The 16,047-nt window shown below is 38.0% G+C and overlaps 1 protein-coding gene and 1 non-coding gene across 4 annotated transcripts in view; both read left to right on the top strand.

The window, feature by feature from the left end:
* Window positions 1-14,884, top strand: part of LOC149284317 (ephrin type-A receptor 5) — a 127,138-nt gene extending 112,254 nt beyond the window's left edge. For 2 of the 3 annotated variants that reach the window (XM_089496868.1, XM_089496870.1), the window contains 7 exons: window positions 1,575-1,760; window positions 4,730-4,791; window positions 4,921-5,130; window positions 5,434-5,583; window positions 7,893-8,086; window positions 13,341-13,496; window positions 14,779-14,884. In XM_089496868.1, the coding sequence (XP_089352994.1) occupies window positions 1,575-1,760; window positions 4,730-4,791; window positions 4,921-5,130; window positions 5,434-5,583; window positions 7,893-8,086; window positions 13,341-13,496; window positions 14,779-14,884 (1,064 nt within the window). Of the gene's footprint in view, window positions 1-1,574; window positions 1,761-4,729; window positions 4,792-4,920; window positions 5,131-5,433; window positions 5,584-7,892; window positions 8,087-13,334; window positions 13,497-14,778 lie in introns of all 3 variants that reach the window. The other variant, XM_089496869.1, reaches the window with a different exon arrangement.
* On the top strand, window positions 10,830-10,959 carry LOC149284318 (small nucleolar RNA SNORA35). Its single transcript, XR_016277858.1, has one exon. It is a non-coding gene; the product is annotated as a small nucleolar RNA SNORA35 (small nucleolar RNA).
* Window positions 14,885-16,047: the final 1,163 nt, after the last annotated feature.

Here is a 16,047-nt window from a genome sequence, read left to right as displayed (position 1 = left end):
AACATAATTTGGCAAGACATCATAAAAGTAGTGTATTTCTTACGGTCACCGGAGAAACGTTCAGGCATAGGAATTTGAGGTTCAGGTGCAAATGCTCCTTGCAGAGTCATGGATTCAGGTGCCATAGAAGGAGCCGAGAAAGGATCGCCTTGAGCGGTAGAGCTGCCTTGCCTCTGGTGCATCTCCTGGCGTATCTGAAGCTGTCCTGCTTGAACATCTTGCAGTGACTGATTAAACACGGCCATTTGCTGGGTAAGTGCGGCCACAGCCTCAGCCAAACCTGCGGATTCCATAATGGCTCGGTTGTTATGTAATGTTTCTGTTGGTAAATGCAGGTAAGGAATCCAGTATGCAGGAAAGGTAGCAACAGGAACGGTTCGGACAGAGTCCAAAGAATAGTTGAGCAAGCCGGGTCAGGAATGGAGAAGGTAACGTAGTCAGGAGTAAGGCAATGGATCAGCAACAGGAGGATCCTCAGACAAGCCAGGTCCGGAGTGGAGAAATCAGAGTAAACAGGAACAAGCCGAGTCAGCAACGAGAGGGTAATCAGACAAGCCGGGTCAGGAGTGGAGATATCAGAGTAGCCAGGAACAAACCAAAACAGGAGTAAACTCAATATGCAGCAGGGAACAGCTCAGCTGGGAACAACAACCGAGCACTGAATGAGTGTCAGTGCTCAGGTTTTAAACTTGCCGCCTCTCCAAGCCCCGCCCCCAGCTGATGACGTGGAGCTGTGCGTGCAGCATGATCTCTACTGAGGCATAGAGAGAGGGAGGGGGCGTGGTATGTGTGCGTGCTCCTCCTCCCTATTCTGGAGGGGCGGCATGGGGAGTAGCAGACCCCGAGTGCCCGCCGGACGCGGGCACCGAAGATTGGGCACCGGGGAAGGTAAGTGGCGAGTACCCGCTATCCGCGGGTACTCGGGAGAATGGCTCCGCTGCGGTTCGGGACGAGACCGTCCCGGATCGTGACACAAACCAAACCGAAAAATTTGCCGGAAATGTTTTTGGCCAGTTTGCACATGTCTAGAAACTATATTTCTTATTATGTGGGTGACAGCTGGAATTGGCATGATGTCACTCACTATGAGTTTTATGAGGAAAAGGTTGTGAGTTCTAAATAGTAATACCCAATTATTTAACACAGCGGTGCACAAACCTAGGCCTTGATGGCCACAAAACAGAGCATAATTTTTGGATAGCTCAGCTTGAGTTGCAGTTATCTCAATTATAAAGGAATTCAATTACTGTTTTGGCCAAAGAAACACATCATTTCTGACCTGCTTGCAGTCCTCAAGTTGTACACCACTGATTTAACTGTTTGAGTATCCAAATATTGCGCAATTGTTAACATTGCAGAGAGTTAAAATATTAGGCCTGAAAATCGAAATCATTAATACACCTAATGCTTAAATTAGTGTTGTTCATCAGGGATCTTGTATACTAGAGAGGTATCCTGGTGGAGTAAACTCATGTCCTATTGGAAGATCCAGTTGTATAATATTATGTCTCCTAAAGCTGTCATACTTTCTTACGTCTGACTTCAACAATTTTATTGGTGTTTTGTTGGTGCAGGTGAATTCGGGGAAGTTTGCAGTGGACGAATTAAACTGCCAGGAAAAAGAGAGTTTCCTGTGGCAATCAAAACCCTTAAAGTTGGATATACTGATAAACAGAGAAGGGACTTTTTGGGTGAAGCCAGTATCATGGGTCAGTTTGACCATCCAAACATCATCCACTTGGAGGGCGTTGTAACAAAAAGTAGGTATAACCAAAAGTGTTATTGAACATTAACTTAGTTTTGCCTTTAATGGTCATTTGGAATACATGGAGACTGAATATATTATGTTTGACCTAGAAAAAAAAGCATTATGGATGTCATCTTATGAACATCAAGTCTAGTGATATCCATTAGAACTAGAATGTACATAACAAAGAAGATAATTAGAAGTACAAATAAAAAACTGTTGCTGTTAATCTTAAACAGTACAGTATTTGAGTTGTATAAAATAATATCTCTGGATTACTTTGTAGACTGTAACGATAATAAAAATAAATGCCTGTACCCTGCAAGTTTCTATTTTTCAGTTGCAAACTAAAGCTTCAAGATCTAGTTCAAACATTTGCATTATTACGGCTGTGACTTTTTTCTACATGTTCCGTAAACATTGAAGAAACAATTTAATATAGCTTTATTACAATTGCACTTATAAAGCCCTGTTGCTTAGACTATGATAAAATAGACAGCTTTCCAATGAAATAAAAAAATCTCAATTCCACATTATATTTCATAATTTCCTGCAGTGCAAAATTGTTTGAAAAAAATCACTAATAGCTTTAAGGTTTTTTTTATAGCTAATACATATTTTACATTATGTCTTTTTTTCTAAATTTCATGTAAATTGAAATGAAATTCCAGCTTTGCAGTGTTATTTTCTTTGTGATCTTGTTAAAGCAGCCACTTGACTTATAACGTGACTTCTAATTTGCTATGTTATTTGTGTCTTTAATTTCATGCCTCCTGATCCAATGCTAATGTGCTCAACAATTACTTTCAGACTGTAGCACGGACGAGGAAATCGAAAATAATGAAAAAAATAGAAAAAAAAAGAAACTATTATACGGGACTATTGCAATCAGGATGAGTTCAAGTAAAAAGGTTTAGAAAAATTAGGCATAATAGTTTTTTTTAAATACACTGAGGTACAAAACTATTGCTATATTACTAGTAGATAAAGATTACATACATTATTAAAACTGGCCGCCAAACAATAACAGATTTATTATTGTTGTATGTAGCACCATCATATTCCATAGCACTGTAAGTAGCATATAACATAACATTTGACTTAAAGAAACAACTGTTGAGGAGGGCCAAGCTCAAACAAGCTTACCATCTATAAATGATAAGGCATGGGATGGGCATTAAACCTACTTAGGATAGACAGATGGCCATCCTGAATGTGAGATGAGACCAGAGACTTGTTATGGCATTAGAGCAGGAAAAACAGGCAGACTATATGGGCCGAAAGTTTCTAACCCATGTTTCCATCATCAGCTTCTTTCTCTTATCATCAGATACTTAGTAGCCACCAAAGTGTTTCAGTTCTGTACATGGCCGGCTTTTTTTCTCTGGCACTCTAGCAACCAATGAAAAGCCACTCATAACAAGAATGACAGTGTGGATATTTCACAAACTCACAAAGAAACAGTAGTAGCTAGAGGCAACAACAGATGATAAATAACAGTATTTATTAGAGTTAAAAAAAATCAATGAAGAAGAGCGTAGGGGTATGTGTTTTACACTATTGCATTATTTGTTGTTTGTTTGTTCTTTGGGTGCTGATGCTTCTTGCCTATACATCTTGGAAGGTTCACTGGTAACCAGCGTCATCTTTCCCATGGGGCAATTTCATGTGTATAAACAGATGATTTGGATTGGGGCTCACCATATGCAGTACTACAGACCTAAAAGCTATTTTTCATAGATACATGTAACTTTTCTGCTTACAGAGAAATCTCTCTGTGACATAAAGATTAAAACATCAGTTGAAACACATAGTGATATGACATAAAAATACAGGCTCGGGGCCGTGGGTGGCAGAAGGAAAGTGGACAGGGAGTAGGTGTCACTAATGACCATATACCACTCCCCTGGCCCCAAACTGAACCGGAGATCATGGAAGAAGGGCTTCACCTGGAGACTCTGGTTCAAACCTGGAGATGTGCAATGTATATTGACTGCTGTGAGCACTAAATCATAGTTACATTTATTTTTAATCCTATATGCTTTTAAACTGTCAAGAAATAGAATAAAAATGAAATTAGGGCCTTCTTATTCAAAACAAGAACAAAACCTCCTAGCTACCTAGGCATAAGTGTATATATATATATCTATATATCTATATATATATATATCTATATATATAGATATAGATATATAGATATATATATACAAACAGGCATTTCCATTGGGAATAAACATTTAAGGAAAATACTGCATGCCCTAGATATACATGATGTGATTCTTTCATTGACAGCTTCTAAATTATATTTGTTTCATATTAACAACGCTTGAATAGATAACATGTTACCAGCATAATTGCAATAACAGCAACAGTTTTGCCAGAAATGAATCCAACTCTTAATATGATCAAATCTTTCTAGCATACAAAATAATTAGACTGCAAACAATATTATTCTTGCTTTCATATGAGATTATCGTGTGTTTATACAGCAGGATAAAGTCCCAGGTTGCCTTACTAATATTAGATAAAGGAAATATTCAGCTCTTCTGCATCATCGTCTATTTTCATTTTCACCCTTTTTACTTGCAGAACTCTTTATTTACTCTATATTTTTTATTTAATTTCCTGCTTCACTTGGGTAAAAGTGATAATACTGTCCTGTCAGCAGGTTTCATATTTTGCATGCAAATTTTATATAGACGCCATTAAAAATAATGTATAAGATGAAGATTCCAGTTGCTGAGAAAAACAATTGCTTGCTTTTTAAATGGCCCTGCATGGCTACCGCTGTGCTGGGCAAATTTATCGGTAGCGAGCCATTACTGCGTGGACAATCTTTCAGTGTCTCCAGATCTTATATAAATATATATACCGTATATATATTTATATCGGAAAATGCCTTTGATTAACGAGAAGTTTTTAAAGTATAAATCCCTAACTTAACCTAAATCTAACTGTGTTTTTTTTATATTATTTACATAGGCAAACCAGTAATGATTGTGACAGAATACATGGAAAATGGCTCACTGGATACTTTTCTTAAGGTTAGTGTCTGTCTATTGGTTAATTTTTTTTTTTTTTAAAGAAAAAATTATTTCACCACGGCGTTTTGCACGTTTTTTTCTTAAAACAAAAATACAAATGTCTTAACTGTTTTAATATTTACTCCACAGAAAAATGATGGCCAGTTTACTGTAATTCAGCTGGTAGGAATGCTGAGAGGGATTGCATCTGGCATGAAGTACCTTTCTGACATGGGATATGTACACAGAGACCTGGCAGCAAGAAATATTCTGATAAACAGCAATTTAGTATGTAAAGTTTCAGATTTTGGCTTATCCAGGGTCTTGGAGGATGATCCTGAAGCAGCTTATACAACCAGGGTAAGATACTAAAAAAAAACCTAAAAAAAAAACTATCTATAATATAATCTAATATAATGCTAAATCAAGAGCAGAATGACTGGAACTAATTTGTTAATGCATCTGTTTGGAATATGGTGAAAATAGGGTTATGGTGGGAGTGGATGGAACCATCATCAAAACATGCCCTTGTTTTTTACATCACCTCTATAAAATTAGTTGTCTAGGTTTTTTTCTGTAGACTTCGTTGTCTTGGGAATTTTTGACTTGTAATTAAAATAAGAAAACAAAAAATAGATTACATTTTTTTTATGATGTCCAAAGGGAGGAAAGATACCAATCCGATGGACAGCACCTGAAGCCATTGCGTTTCGTAAGTTCACCTCTGCAAGTGACGTCTGGAGCTATGGGATAGTCATGTGGGAAGTCATGTCCTATGGAGAGAGACCATACTGGGAGATGACAAACCAAGATGTAAGTGCTTTACTGAATGTTCCTATTTATCCAGATATTTTACTATATGAGCTAGCACGCAATATTTTTCAAGACATTGCAGTTGGACGTAACACCACTGCAGTAAATATGAACTAATTTATTAGCTAATAACAGCACGTACATCAAAACATAGCTTTCTTCTACATACTGCTTGATCTCGAAATTGAAAAATCAAACTGGAATTAAAGATGCGGCAACATGGTTTTTTTTTTAAATATAATTGGCTTATTTGGAGTAAGAAATATGCATTTACACATCAGATGTACTAAACTGATCACATAATCAGTTGCTGAAACTGATTGCAAGTGCACGTCTGAATCGATTTAGGGGACTGTTTATGCACATCAGAATTCCCCAGAACCATAGCGATGATGCATTTGATATAGATGGAACAATAAATTCACACCTGTTTTGATTCATTTAGATGCTGTGCTTTCTGAAAACAGAATTTTATTCAAAATATAGGCTGCTCCCAAATCTGATGTGATGCCTAATTTTATTACCGGTGTTGTCTCAATTATTAAAGGGGTCCTGGACTGCCTTTTGCCTGATGAATCGACATCACTGATTTAATGCAATTTAGAGAATAAAGTTGGACCTGAATCTGATGCAAAGTTGTATTTTAGGTCCTCAGGTCTCCCATAGGGAACTTGAAATCTGTCTTTTGGATGATCCGACACCAACTTTTTAAATCAATATTAGAGAGTTAATGGACCACTTGTGGTCCCTTTCAGCCACCTGCAAAATCAGCAACTTGAGTTTGCCCCTCCATCATTACAAATAAAACATGACCATTTTAACCATGTCGTAGTGCTGGCCCCTTGTTCCATTTAAGCGATCCTGGGCGCAGGATTTATCTGTCTATCTCTTTGTTCAAACAATTTACAGAATATATATTAAGCTCTTAAGTGGACCTTTAAAATGTTTGGGTTACAAGAAAATAAGACTGCCCAATTAGTTGGAAATTAAATATCCACTTATTTTCATTATCTTACCTTTAGACGTTTGTTAAGCACTGCTGACAAAGGACCATACAACACTATGGCCAGATTAAAATTTTGGAACAAAGTTTATTGGAGTCTCCTATATTAAAATGACAAGGCATGTCTAGATAATTCCCTTCATCTAAAATTAGATTTTAAGAGGTATTTTCAAAATTCACAAAAAGCAGTTACAATATCCAGATCCCCCAATCCATTAATACATGTATTTGAGTCCCTGTCAGCTTTCTTTTTTTGTAATATTGAGCCTATTGACCTTGTAAAATTTAATATTTCATGTGATACACTATAGGATTAATGATATAAAGGAGGATTTTATAACTGATATTAGCTTGTTTTTAATAATGTTTTATCTTATCTGAAAAGATACAATAGACGTTGGCTCTCTGAATACGCATGATATATGAAAGGCTGTTATTCTTCAGTGTCGCCCTGGCTTTATATGTGTATATTATGAATAGATAATTTCACTCTTTATGTGCGTACATCACTTTCTGATCCCATGAAACTTAGATTTGCATCTAAATATGATTGACTGGTTCCTAAATATTACAAAACACTATCCCCCACATAGTGCTTTCATTTAGAAGGTTCATTGAGTGGCGTTTGACCTTAGAATACAAGGGATAAATCTATGCCCCACACTGTAAATTATTAGTTTTTGTGTTAAACATTAGTTTTTGTTTTTTTTCATCCACTTAATAATCCTGAGTTTTCCATTTTTGGCTATTTAAATGTGAAAGGCAATGATAATGTTAAACAATCAGGTAGTTGCTATAGGGGACTCTCTTCAGATCTGTATGTACTACAGAATTATCACGCAAATTACCTCAAGCAGTATAAAACTCACTAAGAGTATCGTAGAAATCTGCCTTTATAATGAAATCACATAAGAACAGGTTACAATTAAATAAACTAGTTTCAGTTATAAAGCAAGTAAACCGTTCTTTGTTTTTCGTATTGCATAGAAGCTGCACAATTATTTTAGAACAATCTGGGATAACTTTGAGCGAAAGCTCAATCTGTAGAATTTAACAATTGCACATATACATATAACGTGTGATAACATCTAATTGTTTCTTTAAAATATAAAAACAACTAAACAATGTAATTTTAATTTAAGGACTTTTTCCCATACCGATCTCAATTGGTTTAATGTCTATGTCATTGTGTTTACATAAGGTTACCCTTCGTAATGCCATAATTAACCTTGATGTACACCTTCCCTTCACTAAGCTTGTAAGTTAAAAAATGAATGTCTGGAAATAATGAATTTGTCTTTATTAGGTAATAAAGGCTGTTGAAGAAGGTTACCGTTTGCCAAGTCCTATGGATTGTCCTGCTGCATTATACCAGCTCATGTTGGATTGCTGGCAGAAAGACCGGAACAGCAGGCCCAAGTTTGAAGAAATTGTCAACATGTTGGACAAGATGATCCGTAATCCAAGCAGCTTGAAGACACTTGTTAATGCATCAAATGGGTAAAAATAACATAATTTTACATTATTTAACCCCTTCGTGACAATTGCCGGTCCGGGCACGTCACTGAAAATCGTGACGATTATGACAATTGACGTGCCAGGACCGGCACGTCTTTAAACGGGTGAAAAAATCGATCCGTGATCGATTTTTTCACTCAAACGGTGTTGCTCTAATGCCTCGACATCGAGGCATTGAGCAACACCAAAAAAAACATTCCCGCCCCCCCCCGATCGCTCCTAGGAGCAAAAAAAAAACATGTTCGAAAGACTGCACGTCTTTCAAACATGGCGGCGCCCGCCGCCGAAAAACGGGTTTAGGAAGCGATCGCGAGTCGCTTCCTTTGCTTAGCTGGTGTTGCTAAGATGCCTCAGTATCGAGGCATCTTTGCAACACCTGTTTAGCAAAGGAAGCGACTCGCGATCGCTTCCTAAATGCTCAACTTACCTTCCCGGTGCCGGTGTCTTCGAAACACACGCGGTGTTTCAAGATGGCGGCGCCCATCAAGCCGGGGGGCGGAGCCTGCTGACATCATCGGGGGGGTGTTGCTGGATGTCATGGACATCCAGTGAATAACACCCCTAGTGGTCAGATCACTCATAAGAGTGATCATGATTTGATAAATCAAAGGCAATGTTTTCTAAACATTGCCTTTGATCAGTATTGGATCTGCCCCCCTCCTTCACTTGCTTCTAGTGAGGGAGAGAGACAGATCGGTGTGTTCTGGTATTTCAGGTATTCCCTAATAAAAATATATATATATTGATCCAAAGGCTCTTATAAGAGCCACCCATATAATATTAACCCCTTCATTGCCATTGATCACTGCATAAACAGTGATCTTGCATAGTGGCAATTGTTTTTGGGGGTTTTATTTTTTTTACATGTTTTTTTAGTTTTTTTTAGTTTTTGTTTTTTTTTTATTATAGCCATTAACCCTTTCCTTCCCCACTATTTTTGCTGCAATTCTTACCATGCAGCGGTATACGGCTGAGGAGGCGTATGCCTTTTTGGCCACAGATTCTGAGGCCACTGATACAGCGTCAGATTTTGACGTTGGTCAGTTCACAGATACATCTAGTGATGTATCTGTGGCTGTTAGGACGCCTACCACACGTAGTCGTGGCAGTGCACCAGAGGCATGGGTAGCGCCTAATAGGTACAAGCCAGCTATCCCTCCTTTTTCTGGAATTCCTGGCATCAATATTGATGTTACAGGATTCACTCCACTGCAATTTGTGCAGGTTTTTTTGGGAGACGATGTCTTGGGAGACATTGTCACACAAACAAACATTTATGCCCAGCAGCACCGTGCTGCTAGCCCTAATTCTTTTTGGGCAAAACAGCCATGGACTCCCATTGACGTGCCAGAATTTCTTAAATTCTGGGCACTCACAATGTTAATGGGCATTATAAAAAAGCCCTCCATCCGCTCCTACTGGAGCACCAGCCCCATCTTTAGTACCCCCATTTTTGCCCAAACTATAACTAGGCAAAGGTATGAAATGATTCTTCGTTTCATGCATTTTAGCGACAACAGCCTGTGCCCCCCTAAGGAGGACCCCCAGTTTGATAGGCTGTACAAAATCCGCCCCCTGATTACCCATCTCGCTGCCAGGTTTCCAGAGGTTTATACACCTGGAAAGAATATCTGCGTGGATGAATCCCTAATGAAATATAAAGGAAGGTTGGGATTCAAGCAGTATATTCCTTCCAAGCGCTCCAGGTATGGAGTGAAGGTGTATAAGCTCTGTGAGAGCGAGACAGGATATACTCATGCCTTCCGGGTATACGAGGGTAAGGATAGCTACCTTGACCCTCCAGGTTGCCCAGATCATCTGGGCACCAGTGCCAAGATTGTTTGGGACCTAATATTCCCCCTTATGAACAAAGGCTACCACTTGTATGTAGATAACTTCTATACAAGCGTCCCTTTGTTCAAGCTGCTGTATTGTTTCGATACGGTAGCTTGCGGTTCTATAAAAAAGAACCGCTTGGGTTTCCCACAACGCCTGGTACGAACCCGGCTAGGAAAGGGGGAGACCTCAGCTCTACGCCAAGAGGAGCTTTTGGCATTGAAGTTCAGGGACAGAAAAGAGGTGTGCATGCTGAGCACCATCCACGATGAGAGAACCGTGGAGGTTTCCGTCCGTGGCAGAGCTGGGGTCACTACAAAGCCAGTGTGCATCAGGGCCTATAACAAGCACATGGGTGGAGTTGATCTGTCAGATCAACTCCTACAGCCCTACCTCATTATGAGGAAGACAAAGGCCTGGTACAAGAAGGTTGCAATTTATCTAATGCAAATTGCAACCTATAACGCTTTTTTGCTGCACAAAAAAGCAGACACTGGGCTGAAGCTGTCTTTTTTGCAGTTTCAGCTCGAAGTAATTTCAGGTATCTTGTACCGTGATGCACCTGGTCCCCAAGTAGTGATGGGAACCAACAGAATTGGGGCTACCCATTTTATTTTTAAAATCCCCCCTACAGCAAAGAAGCAGAATCCCCAAAAGAGATGCAGGGTATGCTACAGCAGGGGGCAAAGAAAGGACACCCCATTCTACTGTCCAGATTGCCCTGGAAAACCTGCACTCTGTGTCGGTGACTGCTTCAAGCTGTATCACACAGTTTCCCATTTTTAATTTTTTTTTTGTTCCTGCTCCATTTTTGTATTTTTTTTTAATTTTTTGTTACATTTACTGTTTTTTAGCTTTTATTTGCTCCACCATTTTTAAGCGTTTTTATTTGCACTGTCAAGTGAACCCTGTGTCCATTCCGTGGCATGAGGGACCACTTAAGGTGCTAGATCAAATCCCTTCTTGGAGATAGGCCAGGCTTTCTTGTAACCTGTCCCTACTGATAGTTGGGTACAAGCATTTTTCTTTACCCAGATGTAAAATTCCTACTGAATTTGAATTGCTCATGTTCCAAATGTGGCCCTTTTGCCCCCAAACAATCTGACAAACCCATGCATGTGGGGTATCAATGTACTCAGGAGATGTTGCTGGACACATATCTGGGTGTTGTGTGACAGCAACATATACCAGGAGCTGTAATTTCACACCTGAAGTACAAAGTATGTGAAAAAAACACCAAAAACAATTACTATCCCAAACTTTGACAAGGGTTGGTGGTAGGATTAGTGCATGGAAAGGGTTAAACTATCAGCATCTAAAATACCCTGGGGTGTCTAGTTTTCAAAAATATATGGTTTGGTGGGGTAAATTTAATTTGCTGGCTTCAAAGATGCCCCAAATACCACATAGAGACAGAATTACCAGATTCAGAGAAAAATGGTTTTGAATTAGCAAAACGCTACTTGTACTTATTGCCCCATAACGTGTAGAAGAAAGCAAAAAACCATAAAAACATTGGGTATTTCTAAACTCAGGACAAATAGTAGAATCTATTTAGCAGGTTTTTTCAGTAGTTTTTTATGATGAATAAAAGATTTTTCAAATAAAAGTGAGAAAATGTGGTTTTTTTTCAATTTTTCGTCATATTTTATTATTTTTATTATAGGAAATTACATCATATGGTGTCTGAAGAAAGCCCTTCTTGTCCTGAAAAAAACAATATATAACTTGTGTGGGTTTAGTAAATGGGTTAAGAGAAAATTACAGCTAAACACAAACACCGCAGAAACGATAAAACAGCCATTGTCACGAAGGGTACAAAAAGTAAAATCAGCCTTTGTCACGAAGGGGTTAAAGCGATTTTCTCTTGTATAATTAATATATGAAAATTGAAGGTTAAAATGAAATATAATTAAGCCAGCACAGTTGTATATCTACTTTTAAGTATTGTGGAATGAACCCCTTCCTGATCCATACCTCCTAACAGTTTCAGTTTTCACAAGACAGTCCTGATTTCTAGGCATTGTCCTGCTGTGCCATTTAGTTTCCCCACTGTCCCACTTTTGTGGGTGGTGCGCAGCATGGGCCAGTTGGGAAGGTCCTCTGATGTACACACTGACTGGCCCAAGTAGGACGCTAAGTAGAAAAATCTGTGGAGGTCTGTGCTGTTACTAGCATCACGAAGTGGCAATTTGGATAAGGTGGGTGGATGGCCATGCTTAGGGACCTTCTTACTGTTGGGCCTCTTGCCATACCCCTCAATGCAGGTCTCCCAACTTGGGTGCCTGAAATGTTCCGGGGTATCCTGTTTTGCCTATACTATATACCTCACAGGTCTGCAAGGTTATTCTATTAGTATAAGTAAAATTAATCATATAGCCACCGTGCAATAGCGGTAATTATCACCTATTAGAAGTTCTTGAAATAATTTTACCTTAGTACAGTGTTCATCAGCCCTCTCCTCAAGGCACACCTAACAGTCCAGGATTTAGGTATTACTCAGATGTTATATGTCATAATTAACAAACAAAAACACCTTAAACATCCCTGAGTAACACCTAAATCATGGACTGGTAGGTGTGCCTTGAGGAGAGGGTTCGGGAACATTGCCTTAGTACATTGTTCTAATTATTTTGGGGACAGGCTGACAAGGCAAGATTGAATGTTGCTGCATTTGCTGAAATACTAAAACCAACATTTTCAACTTACCTCATTACAACATCTGCTAACTGTGGCATGGTAATATGAAGTGTGCCTTTAATGGAAGCATACAGCGAGGAACATGGGTGGGTTGGGAAGGTCCTCTGACTGGCCCATTGAGGTGAAAACTCAGGTCTGGCTTTTGCAGCTCCCTTGCAGATACTGCTTGTCTCTTGGAGACACTAACATTGACAGGTGGCCATGCTTCCCATCCCACTCTCTCCCAGGGCCTGTACCACCCTGCCTCTTGCCACACACCCCAACACAGGTGTCCTGAGATTTGAAATGTTGGAGGTATGCAATATATATATATATATATATGCCTAAGAAACCTATCTTATTTACATATCTTAGGGCAGCCATCTAAAGTCCCTGTTCTCATGATTTGAATTATTATTCTTGTAATTCTTGCTCATTTGTTCATTTTTTTTCTCCATTTTAACAGAACCTACAAGAGGTTCAGGGCAGAAAAAATTATCATTTTGGACACACAAGACCACAAATGTCTGCTTCCCTGATCTCCATTACTAAAAACAAAATATTGTTTTAATAAATTAATAATGGTTAAAAAGTATAGGTGATAGTTCTATTTTTATAACAATGCAGTGAAACAAATACATTTTTGCCAGTGTATATTCACAGGCCATAATAAACGCTTGACAAATAAGAATTTTCTTTTGTCATATATGTCTCATTGCAGGATTTCAAATTTATTAGTTGAGCATAGTCCTCTTGGAACCGGTGCTTACAGATCAGTAAACGAATGGCTCGAAGCAATTAAAATGGCAAGGTACACTGATGCCTTTGTGGAGAATGGATATAATTCGATGGATGCTGTGACCCAAATGACTTTAGAGTAAGCAGCAACTTTTTTCCCTATTAATTTCTGTATTTACTCAAATGTCATTATACAGTATTGAAGGAACAGTCCAGTCTACAAAATGTTATTTTTATTTTACTGCATCTTTAGTTATGGAAGCTAGAAAATGAGACTTCTCCAGTCCTCTTCTGGTTGCCTCAACTTAAGACATGAAGCATCAGTATATAAACTTCTTGCACACGCTCAAAAGCAGTCCCATTTAAGTCATTGAAGCAGCTGCCAGTTGAATGTATGGTAGCTAACATTGATGTTATATATGATTGACTTCTCCTATTGATTTCAATAGGGGCTCCACTGCCTGCTTTAAATAGAGGCGGTTGGGGAAGAGTTCAGACAGAACATCTAGAACTGGAATTATAAGAATGTAGGGAACCTGATATTGATTGAAAGTGAAACTCTCCCATTTTTATTTTCTAAATCCCCATATAGTAAGATGGTAATTTTAACACATTGTATGCTGGTTCCTGCATTTTGGTTGTATACATTGTTACAGACCTAAGCATGCAGAACAGATTTTCTTTTTCTAAATAAAGTTTGAAAATGATCATTTGAGAACTGAGACTAATTGTCTATGTAGTCTCGGCATGCTGATGACAGCTGCTTTACCATTGGGCCACTTATTGGACTATTTTGGGGGGGTTGTAGACCTACAGGCCATTGCCATTAGTAATCCCAATAACTGGTACTTATTCATATTTATTACAGAAACTCCATATTTGTGTTATTTTAATCTAAGTGGTAGCAGGTAACCTAGTACTAGCTTAAGTAACTACACTTTAACCCCTAGATCCAAGCAAACAAACACCTTTAGGCCAAAGTCTGTAAACCACTCTTGGCATTTACTCCTTCTGTGTTATTTTTAATGGCCTGTACAGTTGTTACCATGTACCATGTAAAGCCCTAATTACCCTTTATTTTTTTAGGCTCCAAAATTGTTTTCCACTTATACTAAGTTAGTACTCCCTATAGGGGCTAATCTTTATTATTGCATGTTTATGGAAAGCTTTTTAGTAAAAAAGGATCATTTGCTGCAATAAAACAGCTAATAAGGTCCTTAATCCTGTATCATTGAAACGTATGACATTGGGGGGAGGGAAACTGAATAAATAATCAATTTTCTTTTCTTTAGGGTGGTAAACATTATAATTTACCGTTCTAATATTTGTATGTGAGAGATATTAAATATAGGAAAGATACGGGGAGATAATTGCTTCGATCCTTTGTGTCTGAGAAGCTTTGTATGTTTTTCCTTTTTTAGAGATTTGAGGAGATTTGGAGTCACTCTTGCCGGCCATCAGAAAAAGATAATGAACAGCATCCAGGAAATGAGGGCCCAGTTCTTAAATGGAATGGTGCCATTGTAATGGTGGTGTTCTCCAGTCCAGCAAACCTGCACTTTGTAACCTGCCCAGAGATTTACAGATACAATGAAAACTGAGATTTAAAAAAGGGAAGTATAGTGCTATCGAAAACTGAAAAAAGCACGATGAACATACAACCAATAACCCCAAATCAGTATTTGACTCAAACTTCCATTTATTTTTTATTTTGTCCGTGTTATTCTTCTTCTCGAGTAATTGCAACATGCATGGGATCCAGAATATGGACAGTAAGAGAGGTTAGCCATTCCATTGGCTTCTACAACAAATGACTTCCCATGATGCTCTGTACGGAAATTGTATATATAGCATCTTGCTTTCAAGCAGCGCGTTTAGTACTTCCAAGGACTTACTTGAATGGGTCATATACAACAATGTTTTGCAGCCAGGGTCGACCTAGGGAAAAAGCTGCGGTTTACTGACGTTTACTAAATTTCAATTGTTTATAAATGTGTATTGAAGAGCAATATGTCTAGATTTCTTTTTCTTGATCTTAGTTGTCTTGGTTTTTTTTTTATTCTTTTTTTTCTTAAATTAAAAGAAATGCTGTTACACAGCATTGAGTTATTAAAGCTAATGTATAAACATGTTGCTTGATCAATTGCAAATACAATATATTTATTTTCTGTGTTCTGGAATTACTGTTAGTTTGCTCTCTGGTGAGATTAATACATGATGTAATGAAAATGTATATACTGTATAGTTTGCTACACATCCAGTATTGGGTTTTTTTTTTCACTTTTGCTTGTAATTTTGTGGTTATCTTGAAACACTTGACAACTTCCATGACGTATGAAAAGAATGGTTAAAAAAAAAAATAGGAACCTCAGATTTTTTTTCCGTAAGGTAAACATTGGTATTAATGAAATAACTAAATACAGGGTACGTCTGTTACATCTTATAGGAGGCAAAAATGCATATATTTAATTCTGCCTCTATCATTAATATGTATAGCTTCCATATTTTGGGTTGCATATTCACTGTGATATATTTTCGTACTGCAAGGTACTCTAAAGTCAAAGATAACTAATCTTTTCAATCAGATGCTGACTGAGTTATACTGTATAATGATTTAAATGAGAACTATCACCAAAAATGAAAACCTTGATTGTAAAGATTTTTTTTTTCATTTATTGGTAAAACTCATG

The sequence above is a fragment of the Sceloporus occidentalis genome, unplaced genomic scaffold (genome assembly GCF_023333645.1).
Source record: "Sceloporus occidentalis isolate IW3139 unplaced genomic scaffold, rSceOcc1.0.p SCAF_95, whole genome shotgun sequence".
In the NCBI taxonomy this organism is placed as follows: Eukaryota; Metazoa; Chordata; class Lepidosauria; order Squamata; family Phrynosomatidae; genus Sceloporus; species Sceloporus occidentalis.
The sequence above is the reverse complement of the archived record's forward strand: the minus strand, read 5'-3'. Positions and strand labels throughout refer to the sequence as shown.